This window comes from Neophocaena asiaeorientalis, unplaced genomic scaffold (genome assembly GCF_003031525.2).
Source record: "Neophocaena asiaeorientalis asiaeorientalis breed wild unplaced genomic scaffold, Neophocaena_asiaeorientalis_V1.1 scaffold114, whole genome shotgun sequence".
Classification (NCBI taxonomy): Eukaryota; Metazoa; Chordata; class Mammalia; order Artiodactyla; family Phocoenidae; genus Neophocaena; species Neophocaena asiaeorientalis.
Genome location: NW_020173116.1, coordinates 11,938,195 through 11,953,781, shown reverse-complemented (window position 1 = coordinate 11,953,781; position 15,587 = coordinate 11,938,195). Strand labels below are relative to the sequence as shown.

The following is a 15,587-nucleotide window of genomic DNA, read 5'->3' as shown; positions in this document are numbered from 1 at the left end:
CAGTACACTGGGGATAACCAGAAGGGAACAAAAAACAGTGATTTTAAGCAGTTCTAATTCACAGCCTTAGTGACAAATCTGGACTATGGAGAGGGAACAGGACCGGTATGGTCCCAGCTTAGGGATGCAAAAGTGTCCTTAGATAGGAGATGGAATGCAAAGAAAATACAGAAGAATGATCAGATTTGAGGTTAAGATTAAAAAGTGGCTCTAGACATGGTGAATCTGGTGAGTTGTGTGATGGGAATGTCTACATGGAATGTATGTTAGGTTGTTGGATGAAGTATCTGGAGATGGGAGAAAGGAGAGTTGGGAGCCATCTGTGTGCAATGGTCCTATGAGCCTTCCACCTGAATGCAATCAAAGCAAGAACTGAAGACGACCATGGCTGAAACTGGGAACCCCTAAAATCTAAGACCCAAACCCAGAGAATGAGAACACAGTAATGATTACTAAGGAAAAGCCAGGGAGTGGGGAGATAAAGAATGAATAAGTTTCAGAAGGGAGAGAAGATGAAGCTCTCAGCTCATGGGCACGTCCAGCAGCAATGGACACCACAAGAGATCAAAATCAGGATCAGGATTGGAAATGAATGTTAGATTTAGCAGCTGGGAAGCCAGTAGTAACTCAGCAACTATAGATCCAGTATGGTGGTAGGGCAGAAACCATTGTATCGAGGAGTAATTTGGAATTGAAGAAAAAAAGGAGACATTCCTGTTTTTCCAAATGTGGATACTTCAGAGTCTATGAGCATGGATGTTCTAACACCTGAACTTTCTCCTCTGGAACACCTCCAATCTCAAGGACCACCTCTACTCCTATGAGTCTTCAATTCTCCCTGCCACAAGCCAGATTTTGTCATTATCCAGAACTACTCTGTCTCTAAATTCTTAAAAATAAAAATATACCATTCTGGGGGGGACCTTCCAGGTGGTGGAGGAGTAAGACATGGAAATCACCTTCCTCCCCACAAATACATCAAAAATACACCTACATGTGGAACAACTCCTACAGAACAACTACTGAACGCTGGCAGAAGACCTCAGACTTCCAAAAAGGCAAGAAAATCCCCACATGCTTGGGTAGGGTAAAAGAGAAAAGAAAAAACAGAGACAAAAGAATAGGGACGGGACCTGCCCCTTGGAGAGGGAGCTGTGAAGGAGGAAAAGTTTCCACACACTAGGAAGCCCCTTCACTGGTGGAGACGGGGGGTGGCGGAGGGGGAAAGCTTCGGAGCCACGGAGGAGAGCACAGCAATAGGGGTGCAGAGGGCAAAGCAGAGAGATTCCTACACAGAGGACTGGTGCCAACCAGCACCCACCAGCCTGAGAGCCTTGTCTGTCCACCTGCCGGGGTGGGTGGGGGCTGGGAGCTGAGGCTCTAGCTTCGCAGGTCAGATCCCAGGGAGAGGACTGGGGTTGGCTGCGTGGATACAGCCTAAAGGCAGCTAGTGCACCACAGCTAGCCGGGAGGGAGGTCAGGAAAAAGTCTGGAACTGCCTAAGAGGTGAGAGACCATTGTTTTGGGGTGTTTGAGGAAAGGGGATTCCTTCTCCGCTGCCCACAGAAGGCAGAGCACTGCCTAAACAAGCTCCAGAGACGGGCACAAGCCACGGCTATCAGCATGGACACCAGAGATGGACATGAGATGCTAAGGCTGCTGCTGCAGCCACCAACAATCCTGTGTGCAAGCACAGGTCACTATCCACACCACCACTGCCCCCCCCAGGGAGCCTGTGTAGCCTGCCACTGCCAGAGTTCCGTGATCCAGGGACAAGTACCCCAGGAGAACACATGGTGTGACTCAGGCTGTTGCAGTGTTATGCTGGCCTCTGCCGCTGCAGGCTCGCCCCGCATTCCAATTATATACCTTACCCCTCCCTCCCCCCTGGTCTATGTGAGCAAGAGCTCCCTAATCAGCTGCTGCTTTAACTCAGTCCTGTCTGGGCGGGAACAGATGCCTGAAGGTGACCTACACGCAGAGATGGGGCCAAGATCAAAGCTGAACCCTAGGAGCTGTGCGAACAAAGAAGAGAAAGGGAAATTTCTCTGTCCAGCCACAGGAGCAGCGGATTAAATCTCCACAATCAACTTGATGTACCTGCCTCTGTGGAATACCTGAATAGACAACGAGTCATCCCAAAATTGAGGGAGTGGACTTTGGGAGCAACTGTAAACTTGAGTTTTACTATCTGTGAATGATTTGTTTCTGATTTTTATGTTTATCTTAGTTTAGTTTTTGGCCCTTGTTATCACTGGTGGACTTGTTTATTGGTTTGGTGGCTCTCTCCTTTATTATTATTTTTTTTAGTTTTTTTATTTAAATAATTTTTTTACTTATTTATTATTTTCTTCCTTTTTGTCTCACTTTTCTTCTGAGCTGTGTGGCTGACAGGGTCCTGCTGCTCCGGCCTGGTGTCAGGCCTGAGCCGCTGTGGTGGGAATTCCCATAAGGTTAATAGCTGATCTTTCAGCAGAAACTCTGCAACCAGAAGGGGGTGGCAGACATATTTAAAATGATGAAAGGGAAAAATTTACAACCAAGATTACTCTAACCAGCAAGAATCTCAATCAGATTTGATGGAGAAAACAAAACCTTTACAGACAAGCAAAAGTGAAGAGAATTCAACACCACCAAACCAGCTTTACAACAAATGCTAAAGGAACTTCTCTAGGCGGGAAACACAAGAGAAGGGAAAGACCTACAAAAACAAACCAAGAACAATTAAGAAAATGGTAATAAGAACACACACACTAATAATTACCTTAAGTGTAAATGGATTAGGTGCTCCAACCAAAAGACATACAGTCTGAATAGATACAAAAATAAGACCCATATATATCCTCTCTAAAAGAGACCCACTTCAGACCTAGGGACACATACAGACTGAAAGTGAGGGGATGGAAAAAGATATTCCATGCAAATGGAAATCAAAAGAAAGCTGGAGTAGCAATTCTCATATCAGACAAAATAGACATTAAAATAAAGACTATTACAAGAGACAAATAAGGACACTACATAATGATCAAGGGATCAATACAAGAAGAAGATACAACAATTGTAAATATTTATGCACCCAACACAGAAGCACCTCAATACATAAGACAAATGCTAACAGCCATAAAAGGGGAAGTCGACAGTAACACAAAAATAGTAGGGGACTTTAACACCTCACTTACACCAATGGACACATCATGCAAAATGAAAATATATAAGGAAACACAGCTTTAAATGACACATTAAACAAGATGGACTTAATTGATATTTATAGGACATTCCATCCAAAAACAACAGAATACACTTTCTTCTCCAGTGCTCATGGAACATTCTCCAGGAGAGATCATATCTTGGGTCACAAATCAAGCTGTGGTAAATTTAAGAAAATTGAAATCGTATCAAGCATCTTTTCCGACCACAGTGCTATGAGACTAGATATAAATTACAGGAAAAAAACTGTAAAAAATACAAACACATGGAAGCTAAACAAGACACTACTAAATAACTAAGAGATCACTGAAGAAATCAAAGAGGACATCAAAAAATACCTAGAAACAAAAGACAATGAAAACATGATGACCGAAAACCTATGGGATGCAGCAAAAGCAGTTCCAAAAGGGAAGTTTATAGCACTACAATCCTACCTCAAGAAACAAGAAAAATCTCAAATAAACAACCTAACATTACACCTAAAGCAGTCAGAGAAAGAAGAACAAAAACTACCCAAGGTTAGCAGAAGGAAAGAAATCATAAAGATCAGATCAGAAATAAATGAAAAAGAAATGAAGGAAACAGTTGCAAAGATCAATAAAACTAAAATCTGGTTCTTTGAGAAGATGAACAAAATTGATAAACCATTAGCCAGACTCATCAAGAAAAAAAGGGAGAAGACTCAAGTCAATAGAATTAGAAATGAAAAAGGATAAGTAACAACTGATACTGCAGAAATACAAAGGATCCTGAAAGATTACTACAAGCAACTATATGCTAGTAAAATGGACAACCGGGAAGAAATGGACAAATTCTTAGAAAAGCACAGCTTTCCGAGACTGAACCAGGAAGAAATAGAAAATATGAACAGACCAATCACAGCACTAAAATTAAAACTGTGATTAAAAATCTTCCAACAAACAAAAGCTCTGGACCAGATGGCTTCACAGGAGAACTCTATCAAACATTTAGAGAAGAGCTAACACCTATCCTTCTCAAACTCTTCCAAAATACAGCAGAGGAAGGAACATACCCAAACTCATTCTATGAGGCCACCATCACCCTGATACCAAAACCAAACAAAGAGGTCACACACACACAAAAGAAAACCACAGGCCACTATCACTGATGAACATAGATGCAAAAATCCTCAACAAAATACTAGCACATTAAAAGGGTCATACACCATGATCAAATGGGTTCTATCCCAGGAATACAAAGATTCTTCTATATATGCAAATCAATCAATGTGATACACCACATTAACAAATTGAAGGATAAAAATCATATGATCATCTCAGTAGATGCAGGAAAAACTTTTGACAAAATTCAACACCCATTTATAATAAAAACTCTCCAGAAAGTAGGCATAGAGGGAACATATCTCAGTATAATAAAGGCCATATATGACAAACCCACAGCCAACATCGTTCTCAATGGTGAAAAACTGAAACCATTTCCTCTAAGGTCAGGAATAAGACAAGGTTGCTGACTCTCACCACTATTATTCAACAGAGTTTTGGAAGTTTTAACCACAGCAATCAGAGAAGAAAAAGAAATAAAAGGAATCTAAATCAAAAAAGAAGTACAACTGTCACTGTTTGCAGATGACATGATACTATACATAGAGAATCCTAAAGATGCTACTGGAAAACTACTAGAGCTAATCAATGAATTTGGTAAAGTTGCAGGATACAAAATTAATGCACAGAAATCTCTGGCATTCCTATACATTAATGATGAAAAATCTTAAAGAGAAATGTAGGAAACACTCGCACTTACCATTGCAACAAAAAGAATAAAACACCTAGGAATAAACCTACCTAAGGAGACAAGAGACCTGTATGCAGAAACTATAAGACACTGATGAAAGAAATTAAAGATGATACAGACAGATGGAGAGATATACCATGTCCTTGGATTGGAAGAGTCAACATTGTGAAAATGACTCTACTACCCAAAGCAATCTACAGATTCAGTGCAATCCCTATCAAACTACCAATGGCATTTTTCACAGAACTGGAACAAAAAATTTCACAATTTGTAATGAAACACAAAAGACCCCGAACAGCCAAAGCAATCTTGAGAAAGAAAAATGGAGCTGGAGGAATCAGGCTTCCTGGCTTCAGACTATACTACAAAGCTACAGTAATCAAGACAGTATGGTACTGGCACAAAAACAGAAATATAGATCAATGGAACAGGATAGAAAACCCAGATATAAACCCATGCACATATGGTTACCTTATCTTTGTCAAAGGAGGCAAGAATATACAATGGAGTAAAGACAGCCTCTTCAATAAGTGATGCTGGGAAAACTCGACAACTACATGTAAAAGAAAGATATTAGAACACTTCCTAATGCTGTATACAAAAATAAATCATATGCCATCATGGCGAGGAGGAGATTATCAACAGAACCAAAAAGTATATAAGAATACACCTGTGAAATGCACCCTGTCTATGTGATAGATTTGTATTAATCTGCATGTTCATCAGTATCTCTGGGACAGTGACAGATGAAAAGGAGACATCAGTCAGGGCCAAGTGCCTGAGGAAGAAGTACATGGGGGTGTGGAAGCAAGAGTCCAGCCTGATGAGCAGAGGATGAGCACGGCCTCAGAACCGTGGTCAGGTACATGCCCAGGAACAGGACAAAGAACACGCCCTGCTGCTCTGGAAGGGTGGGGAGCCCCAGGAGGAGGAACTCGGACACACTGCTGTGGTTCTCCCTCCTCATGCCATTCTTATCTCTGCTGGGAATGAATAGAAACTGGAAATGTCAGGAACTTAGACATACTGAGCATAGCAACTACCATATGGTCACATACTTTCTCCAAATCAATGTGTCACTGTACAGACAAATCTCACTGCATTGCACTCACACTTTGGTGCCTCATCCAGTCTGGTGAGAACAGTGAAATGTGATTTGTCTGAACACCGACACAGTCACTTGGAGACATCATTCAAACATCAATGGAAGAAACCTCAATCAAACTCTTCAGCTGAAATCAGGAAGACCTCATTCTTTTTTTAATAGAGTGAAGACACTACGATAGACCTTAGGGGGAGAGTAATAAATAATACACAGTCCCTTCCGTGGCTTTATAGCCAGACAGCTTATGTGTATGTGTCTGTCTTGCACACACAAACACACACCACTAAAAGCATTATTGGGAAAGTACTGTACCATGTACAGAATAAGTGCTGAACACATAAACTCACTTCTTATCATTAGAATGACAAGAAGGAAGGAAGGAAGGGAGGAAGAGAGGAGAAAAGGGAACATTATGGCAATCCCTCAGAAACTTAAACATAGAATTACCATATGATCCAGAAATTTCACTTCTGATAATATATCCAAAAGAACTGAAAGCAGGGGCCAAAGAGATATTTGTACATCCATGTTTAAAGCAGCATTATTCACAAGAGCCGAATGATGGTAACAATCTGTGTCCATTGAAAAATGAATGGATAAACAAAATGTGGTCTATACATACAATGGAATATTATCCAGCCTTAAAAAGGAAAGAAATCCTGACACATGCTACAACACGGATGAACCTTGAAGCCATTATGCTAAGTAGAATCAGCCAGTCACAAAAGTGTAAATACCGTAAGATTCCACTTATATGAGATTCCTAGAATAGTCAAATTCATAGAGACAAAAAATAGAATGGTGGCTGCCAGGGGCTTGGGGGTGGGGAGGAAAATGAAGCATTATTGTTCAGTGGGTACAGAGTTTCCATCTGGGAAGATAAAAAAGTTCTGGAGATGGATGGTGGTGATGGTTGTACAACAAGGTGAATGTACTTAATGCCACAGAGCTGTACACTGAAAAATCACTGAAATGCTAAATTTTATGTTATACATATTTTAGCACAATAAAAAATTGTTAATTTAGAAAAAATATACCATTCTGATGATAATTTCTTATTATTCCACCTGTTTCTTTCTTTTATTTTAACTAAGTAATAATATCTAGTATTTATTTATTAAGTAATTACTATGTACCCACACTGAACTAAGGGCTTAGTGAATAGATTATTTCAATTACTTTGCCAAACAATTCTATGAGGCCATGTCTCCCAGACTGGATTTGTTTCGAAAAAAAAAAAAAAAATTCTAGCTCTTTTAAGCAGAAAAGGATTTAAAACAGAATATTAGGTGCTGACGCACAGTGCAGAACAAGTTCGCATGATAGCTGCTTCCTCCACCACCATCCTGATGGTGGGAATCGAGACTTTGAGATATACCACCTGCAAGTCAGGGACCGGGAGTTGCCACTTACACAACTGCAGCAAGCGAAGTCCCAGCACGTTTGCTGGAGCCACAACAACAATAAGTCAGACGACACGCCTACTGCTTCTCAGCTCCCACGAAGCTGGAGACTGGGCCCCGGAACACTGTGGCAGAAAGCCCACGTCCAGTAGAAAAGCAGATCACCACACTCACTTTAGCTTTTCAGTGAAGCCAGCTGGAGAAACTGTACCACATCCAGAACCTTAGCTATAGGTTAGGAAAACGTAGGGTGTGGTTCTGGGTGCTTTGTTCTTATTTTTTTATCAACAGCCTTGCAACCTCTATAATATAAAGAGCCTCCCCATGGATGGGGAGCCTGTACCCACCACATCCATCATGTGATATGGTGAACTTTCTAGCTATCCAGCCCATTTTTCCATCTTAACCTGGATCAGTCCTTGGACCTCTCTAATTTCTCCTAATCACCAGTATCCTTCAGGCATCATTTCCTTTCCTGTCCCACCTAGACTCACGTGGCCATCACTTGAATGATCTCCTTTTAAGTCCTCAAGTCAAGGATTAAGGAAACCCTTCATCCTTCCAGTGTATTTATCCAGAGAAACCCCATGCTGAGTTCATCCTGCCATCCCTCTCCTACACCCCTACAACCAGATGAGCACGACAGGAGCTAAACACACAAACATAAACAAATCCATGGTCCTCACCGTAGAAAGTCTTTGCATCTCCTTCAACTGTCTCTCCCACCTGCGTGCCTGTCTGCTCTTTCACACTCTCCACGTCACATCTCCTTCCACTTGACAGGGACAATCGGGGGCAGCAGGAATGAGTTCCCTCCCCCTGCTCACCCTCCCCTTCCCCCTCATTCTATCCGTTCTACTTCACACGCTCTCTTGATGATCCCCGCTTCCTAACTCAATTTCTGAAATAGCCTAGTGATCGATGTGGCACCATACTCAAGCCCTTCCATCTGATTCACCACATGAGGATTTCACTGAAAGAATGTCCATCGACAGGTGAATGAATGAAGAAGATGTGGCACATATATACAATGGAACTACTCAGCCATTAAAAAATGAAAAAATGTCATTTGTAGCAAATGGATGGACCTAGAGATTTTCATGCTGAGTGAAGTAAGTCAGACAGAGAAAGACAAATATTGTATGCTATCATTTATATGTGGAATCTAAAACATGATACAACCAAACTTATTTACAAAACGGAAAGAGACTTACAGACATAGAAAACAAACTTATGGTTATCAAAGGGGAAAAAGGGGTGGGGAGGTGGGGGGAGGGATGAATTAGGAGTTTGGGACTAGCGGATACAAACGATCATATGTAAAAGAGATAAACAAAGTCCTACTGTAGAGCACAGGGAACCATATTCAATATTCTGTAATAAACCATAATGGGAAAGAAAAAAATTAGAATAAAATAAAATACAAGATAAGGGCATTCATTGCCACTTTCCTTGTGAGAGGGGAAAACAGAAACAAGCTAAATGAATGTGAAATACATAACAGAGAGGACTGACAAAGGCAAAAACTGGTGCTTTGAAAGGAGTAATAGAACTGACTGCAAACCTTTTATAAGACTAATCAAGTGAGAAGGAGAAAGAGAGAGTGTGTGTGTGTGAGAGAGAGAGAGAGACAGAGACAGAGACAGAGAGAAACATATTGTAATGGGCATAAAAGATGAACCTTACTACAGAAGCAGACATTAAAAGCAGAGAAATGATAAACCATTTCATGCCAGAGTATTTGAAACGTTTAATGAAATGAACAATTTCCTAGAAAACCATCCTACAAAAACCCATTCAAGAATAAATAAGAAATTTGTATAATCCTATCACCATTAAAGAAATTGAAACAGTAGATAAAAAACCTTCCCACAAAGAGTACTCATGACCCAGATGGTTGTACTGGCAAACGCTAACAAGCAGAGCTGGGGGAGAACTAATTCAGATATTAAATACCTCGCCTGTGCACCTCTGTGCCAAGGATTATGCCTTTTCCATTACTATCTGCCAGTGCAATCAAGAAAAGAGAAGGTTTGAAGGTGAAAACACAAGGTGCAGGAAGGTGAGTATAGGATGCCCTGTTTCCATAAAAAAAGAAAGGACTAGGAGGTATAGTTTTATTTGCTTGCATGGCATTACACAAGAATAATGCAAGGCCTGCAAGGAACCAATTACAGCAGCCACATGTCATGGAAGGTGAGATGGGCCTGGGCAAATATGAATCAGCAGTAGGAAGGGGACTTTCCGGGGCATGCCTTCTGATACTTCGTGATTCTTGAACCCTATGTGTGTACTACCCATTCAGAGAAACTACTTAATCAATCTTAATTAAAAAGAATAATGAAGGATAGTCTGAAAAGTAAGAATAATTGGGGGAGGGGTGGATTCTAATAATAAGCTACGACCAAGCTCTAATAACTACAAATTAAAAAAATAAGTAATTAGCAGCGTTAAATTATCCATAGCAATTAGCTAACAAATCTTACGTACACAAATCTCTCTATTTACCAGTTCTGCTTCAAAAGGTACAGCTTAAGCTAAAAAAAACAAGTAGGTTTTAAAGAAGAGGAAGGAAAATATCAATAGGAAATTTTTTTTTTTTTACCTTGTACCACTTTACTGAATCCAAATCAAAACTGTTTGGGAAGTTCAGAGGACATACAAGAACGTCATCTCTTCCAACATATAAAATCTGTTTGTACTCATCTGGCACATGCGGTTGACTGTTTCCAGAAGTACCACACCAATGTTTTTCAAATACAGTGAGGTTGACTTGCATTCTGGGACAGGTGTTTGTATCACTGTAAGAAAACAACAGATTGAAACCTCATAAACTCAAACAGTCACAAAACCAAATAACTCTGTTTATCTCCAAATATTTCCAAATCCTCTTCCAAGCACTGTGAAAACCCTCTGCCTCAAACAAGACAGCATACATCTCACAAGTCATTCATTACGAAAGGAAAAAAGATGTATTTGGATGGTGGAAACACGGGAGGACATCTTAACCAAATGATCAAAATGAACATCACCAAGCAGGGACACGCGGATGCTAGGTGTCTCTGAGTGTGATGTCTGAAGAGATTGCAAACCACTTCCATAGCATTCCAGCCAAGAAGGCTCAGCCTGAACCGACTCACGAAGAAATATCTGGCAAACCCAAATTAAGAGATACAATATAAAATAATTGTCTGCACTTCTTAAAAATGTCAATGTCACACACACAAGACAGGCTGAAGATCTGTTCCAGATGAAAAGAGATTAAAAGTACATGACAACCAAATGCACTGCAATGATCTTGGATTCAATCTTCCACAGGAAAAGGAAGAAAAACATTTATAAAAGTCATCCTTGAGAAGATTGATAAAATTAGAATACAAATTGGTTACTAGATAAAGTATTGTGTGATGGTTAAATTTCCTGAATGTCATAACTATTCTGTGATGATGTAAGAGAATATTCTTGCTGAGAGGAAAGACACATTGAAATATTAAGGGGTAAAGGGACCTGATGCATACAACTGAGATGATTTGGAATAAAATGGTTTAGAAAAAATACCGTGTGTAACATACACAGGGGATGATGGGGAAAATGTGGCAAAATGTTAAATAATAGAAATCTAGATAAAGGGTAGGCAGGAGCTCTTTATACAATTCTTGCAAATGTGATATGAATTTGAATTATTTCAAAGTAAAAATATATAGTTTACTAAACATGTATCATATCTATATATTAAAGATTTGTGAGAATTCACGTTTACTTTCTTCCATGACAGACAGTATTGATGTCTACATTCTAGGAAAGATTATTTTGCCCCATTTCACAGCTCCCATATTTAAATATTTTAAATCCAGCCTGTGATCCAGCAATCCCACTCCTGGGCATATATCCGGAGAAAACCATAATTCAAAAAGGTACATGCACCCCAGTGTTCATTGCAGCACTATTTACAAAAGCCAAGACATGAAAGCAACCTAAATGTCCATCAACAGAGGAACAGATAAAGAAGATGTGCTGTATATACCAAGGAACTGCAAGAGAGGGAGGATGCAGCTACATTCCTGGAGTACCTACTTCACACATGATCTGGGGTCATTTTAACTTCTACCCTATCTGGCTGGCATTACTTCCACTTTACAGATAAGAAAGCCAAGGCTCGTGGAGGTCAAATAACTCATGAAGGTCATGTACATTAGCAAAGGAGGATAACAAAATTGGGGCCCTCAGCCAAAATTTGGTCCACAGATGTGTCTTAATTAGGACACAAGCACAAAGCTTATTGGAAAGTTAACCACACACACACCCATACACACACATTCCGATTTCCAGGTTACCTTGAAATTTTGGAAGATGGACTTGAACCGCTGCATAGACTGCCGCCTTTGGTGTGATATATGCTTTCTGGCTCACCACGGTGCCAACCAGGCTCAACTATCTCCCCCCAGACCTGTGTCACTTACTCACATTACTAGCATAAGGCTTAGCATGGGGTCCAGAACATACCTGATGCTTGGTCACTGTTAAATTCCTATAGCAGAACCCTTACAAAAAGTGCTTGAAGGAGGCTTATACCTATCTGGATGTACCACCTGTCACAAAAACTTTTGGCATTCCAAGAAAGAAGGCAGCAATCATATTGGGATTAAACAGGCTTTGTAAGCTGGTCTGGCCTTGGACATCATTTCGATAGGAAAAGATGCATTTCACGGTCCAACAACTGATTTACAAACCTGTTCTGCTTAAAAGTCTGTTCATTGAAGCCACCTCCTAACAATTACAAAACTATATTCTTCTCATTGTTTTCTACATTGATTAAGAGTTTATCAAGAGTTTTTCTAAAAGAATTATATATTATATAAATATTATACATTTTATATATATATATATATGGGAGAGAGACAGTTCTCATGAATGAGGAACTTACTTTGTATCACAGTGGTAGATCCCAGAGTCCTCCCCTTTCACAGGGAGAAAAAAAATCCAGTTTTGGTCCTGGTGGATTCGAGACTGTATGTTTTTGGATACTGGGATTTTTCTAGGATATTTATACCATGTTGCGTCTACCTTCCCAGATGTTGGCAGAGGGTATATGCAGTGAAAAGCCGTAGGCTGGCCCACTGACACAGTATCCTGCATACTCACGTCCTCGCAAGCATCTAGGGAAAGAAAGGAAAAAAATAATCACAACCGAGAGCACTAGTGTTGGTTATTATTAGTTTCCACAAACACCTCAATTTTCTTGCTGATTTGAAATTTTATGTGAGAGTTTTCTCAGTATGGGAGTTTCCTAAAAACAATCTGCCGATGTGAAAGCATAACCCGAAGTCCTTCACATCTGTCCATAAGAGGGAATCTACTCGGTCCTCCCCCTCAACAAGTGATCTCCCCATTTGGAATGAGTCCCCTCTTTCCCTTCTATTCTAAGACCCTCAATTCCTTCATCTTCCTCCTTCAGAGTAAACGTTCCTATTCTGAGCCCCACTTGACCTGTTTTCCTTCTGCTCTGCTAGCCGGTTAATTCAGTCCGTCCCCCAAAAAAGGTATAAGTATCTCTTCCCCAAAAGGATTGTTAAACAATTCCGCTCGCTTTAAAGTTCGTTTCTAACAAATTGCTTAGTGTTTCTTGGAAGTAATTTGTTCCGTGGCTGGTTTCTTTGCTATTACCTTGGGTCTAACATGTCCGTTTGTCATATAAAGTAGACGGTATTATAGATCTATTTGAGCATTTTAACTCGAGCCTTGACTTGCAGATTTGCCCATCTCCTCCCCCTCTTCAAGTCACTTCAAAGCTCAAAGGGGATGCTTGGGGCTGAGCGTCTCCCGCGGGATTCTGCCTGGACCTCTGGGGCAAGTGTCACCGGCCAGGCTCCGGTCTCACGTGATCCCCCAGGAGGTCTGCACAGGGGCTCGCCCAGAGCGGCAGGGTGGCAGGGAGGGAGGGGGGCCCCGGAGACCCGAACCAACCGAACGTACCTGCTCTGATAAATCGTGGAAGAGCGGTGGACGCGACGCAGAGCAGCAACAACAGCATTCCCCTACAGGCTGCGAGGAAGAAAGAGGGAGGCGTGGAAAGGGGCGCAGCGGGCGGAGCGCGCCCTCCCCCGGCACGAGGCCAGGGTTCTGCGACCTCTGAATCTCAGAGATCCCAGCTAGGCTTTTGACCTTTCCTGCTCCACGAGGAGACCTCCAACTTTGGCCCCAGATGTATCCGGACGCGCCCCCAAAGACTACTCCTTCCCTTGCCCCACCCTTGCTCCGAGCGCCCACCTCCAGAATCCGGGGGGAGAGGCATCAGTGGGAGGGGTCGGGAGGGGCCGGAGGCGCAGTGTGGGCATCGGGCGGGTCCCCTCTTCCAGGCTGCCCGGTCGCCTCCTTTGGGGGCACAGGGCCATCCCCTTCTGCCACGCAGCTCGCCGCCCGGCCAGCCTCAGCCCGCGGCCCCCGCTCCCCGTGGTGGCGCCCGGGTGCCCACCATGCGTCGCGCGGAGCCTTCCCTGGGCGTCCTTAGCCTCAGGTTCCTCCTGGGCCTGGCCGTCTAAACGGAAACCTGCTCACTCGGGAGAAGGCAGCTTAGGCCTATATGGCAAAGGCCGGCAGGAAAAGAGGGAGGAAGACGGGCCGGCAGTGGACGCCGGCTCCACACCTTCTTCCACAGACGGAGTCCGCTCCCCCAAGGTCGCCCAGCCGGTCAGGGGCCGCCCGGGAGTCCCGATCGCCGCCCCCCGCCCAGTCGCGCACATTTTTACCATCTCCTCGTCCCGCCCGCGCCCTGCTTAGCTGCAGATTCCGCGAGCCGGGTGTGTACCTGCAGAACTGGATCGGAGCGCGCAGGAACTCGTAGAAAGTGGAGACTGACAGCCCGGGACCGAGCCCTGTCGTGGCATTTCCGTACCAGGCTAGTTCCTCACTACGATGGGCGGGGCAGCCCTACCTTCCCAGTGCTAGCTTAGGAAGGAGCGTGCCATCGCACTAGGAAGTGGGTTCGAAGGCTTTGTGCCGGATTTTCTGGCAGCTAAGAAGTCCTCCATCCCCATTAATTGTCTGCTGAAATCTATTCCAAATTGTCCCACCAAATGAACTATTCCTTCCTTTCCGAACTCCATTCGAGCAGTTATTACATGCCCTGCATTGGCCTGTATAGAATGCCCCCAGAGTAGACGCCGACCCAGATGGCTTTTAAGTAATATTATTTATCTGCCTGGGTCGTGCTGTTAACTTCTGTAAAGCAGACATCCCACGGGGATCCTCAAATACCCGGAGCAGGAAAACTGTTCCTGTCTGAAACTTCCATCTCTGACAATATCAACAGGGACTTGTTGCCCTGGCCATCAGGAGACACCCAGAGACATCCCGGAGGACACTGAGACTTAGAAAAAAATATAAAATGTAATCTCCATTCAACAGATTTCTGGCCAAGCTATTACTGGCGGTCCTTGTGGGATTCCCAACAGTGAGAAAAGCAGTCATAGCAGCAAGGGGAGATGACAGCAAAGCTTTCTGTGATAAGCTGGAAGCCAGTGGTTTGCAAATTTCTACACTCTTAAAAATTATTAAGGATTCCAAAGTGGTTTTGTTTATGTGGTTTATATCTGTCGATATTTACTATGTTAGAAATTAAACTGGAAAGTGTTTTAAACATTTATTTTCTTATTTACTTAAAATAACAATAAACTCTCTACAATTAATATAAATATCATACATTTTATGAAAAATAACTCTACTTTTCAAAACAAACAGACTTATTGAGACAAGTGGTATTGTTCTACACACCTCTACATACCCATACTTAGTGTTTGGAAATCTCTTATTTAACGTTTAATTTAAGAGAAGACAGTTGGATTCTCATATCCAGTCTCTTATGATGTTACATGTCATGTAGCCTCTGAGAAAGTCCACTGTCCACTGGTGAGGGAATGAGAGTAAAAAAGACAGAGAAGGTCTTAATATTACGATGAAAATGGTTTTGGTTTCAGGGATCTTTTTAAAAGACCTCAGGGAGCCCTAGGGCTCTCTACTCTGAGGCCCCCTTGGTAAGCCAGAAGTGGAGATCTTTATTACTTTTCCCCTGGCATCAGCATTAAGTGAGGTTCCTCTGTACT

General features: G+C 42.3%; 1 protein-coding gene across 4 annotated transcripts in view; it reads right to left on the bottom strand.

Annotated features, from left to right (window-relative positions):
* Positions 1-14,396, bottom strand: part of IL1RL2 (interleukin 1 receptor like 2) — a 48,169-nt gene extending 33,773 nt beyond the window's left edge. For 3 of the 4 annotated variants that reach the window (XR_003003155.1, XM_024744047.1, XM_024744048.1), the window contains exons 1-4: positions 14,294-14,396; positions 13,462-13,530; positions 12,413-12,644; positions 10,094-10,289 (exon numbers count right to left, since the gene is read on the bottom strand). Coding sequence is in view for 3 of the 4 variants with exons in the window: in XM_024744047.1 (XP_024599815.1) it covers positions 10,094-10,289; positions 12,413-12,644; positions 13,462-13,530; positions 14,294-14,372 (576 nt within the window). In the remaining variant the exon portion in view is untranslated. Of the gene's footprint in view, positions 1-10,093; positions 10,290-12,412; positions 12,645-13,461; positions 13,531-14,234 lie in introns of all 4 variants that reach the window. The other variant, XM_024744049.1, reaches the window with a different exon arrangement.
* Between the last annotated feature and the right edge of the window lie 1,191 nt (positions 14,397-15,587).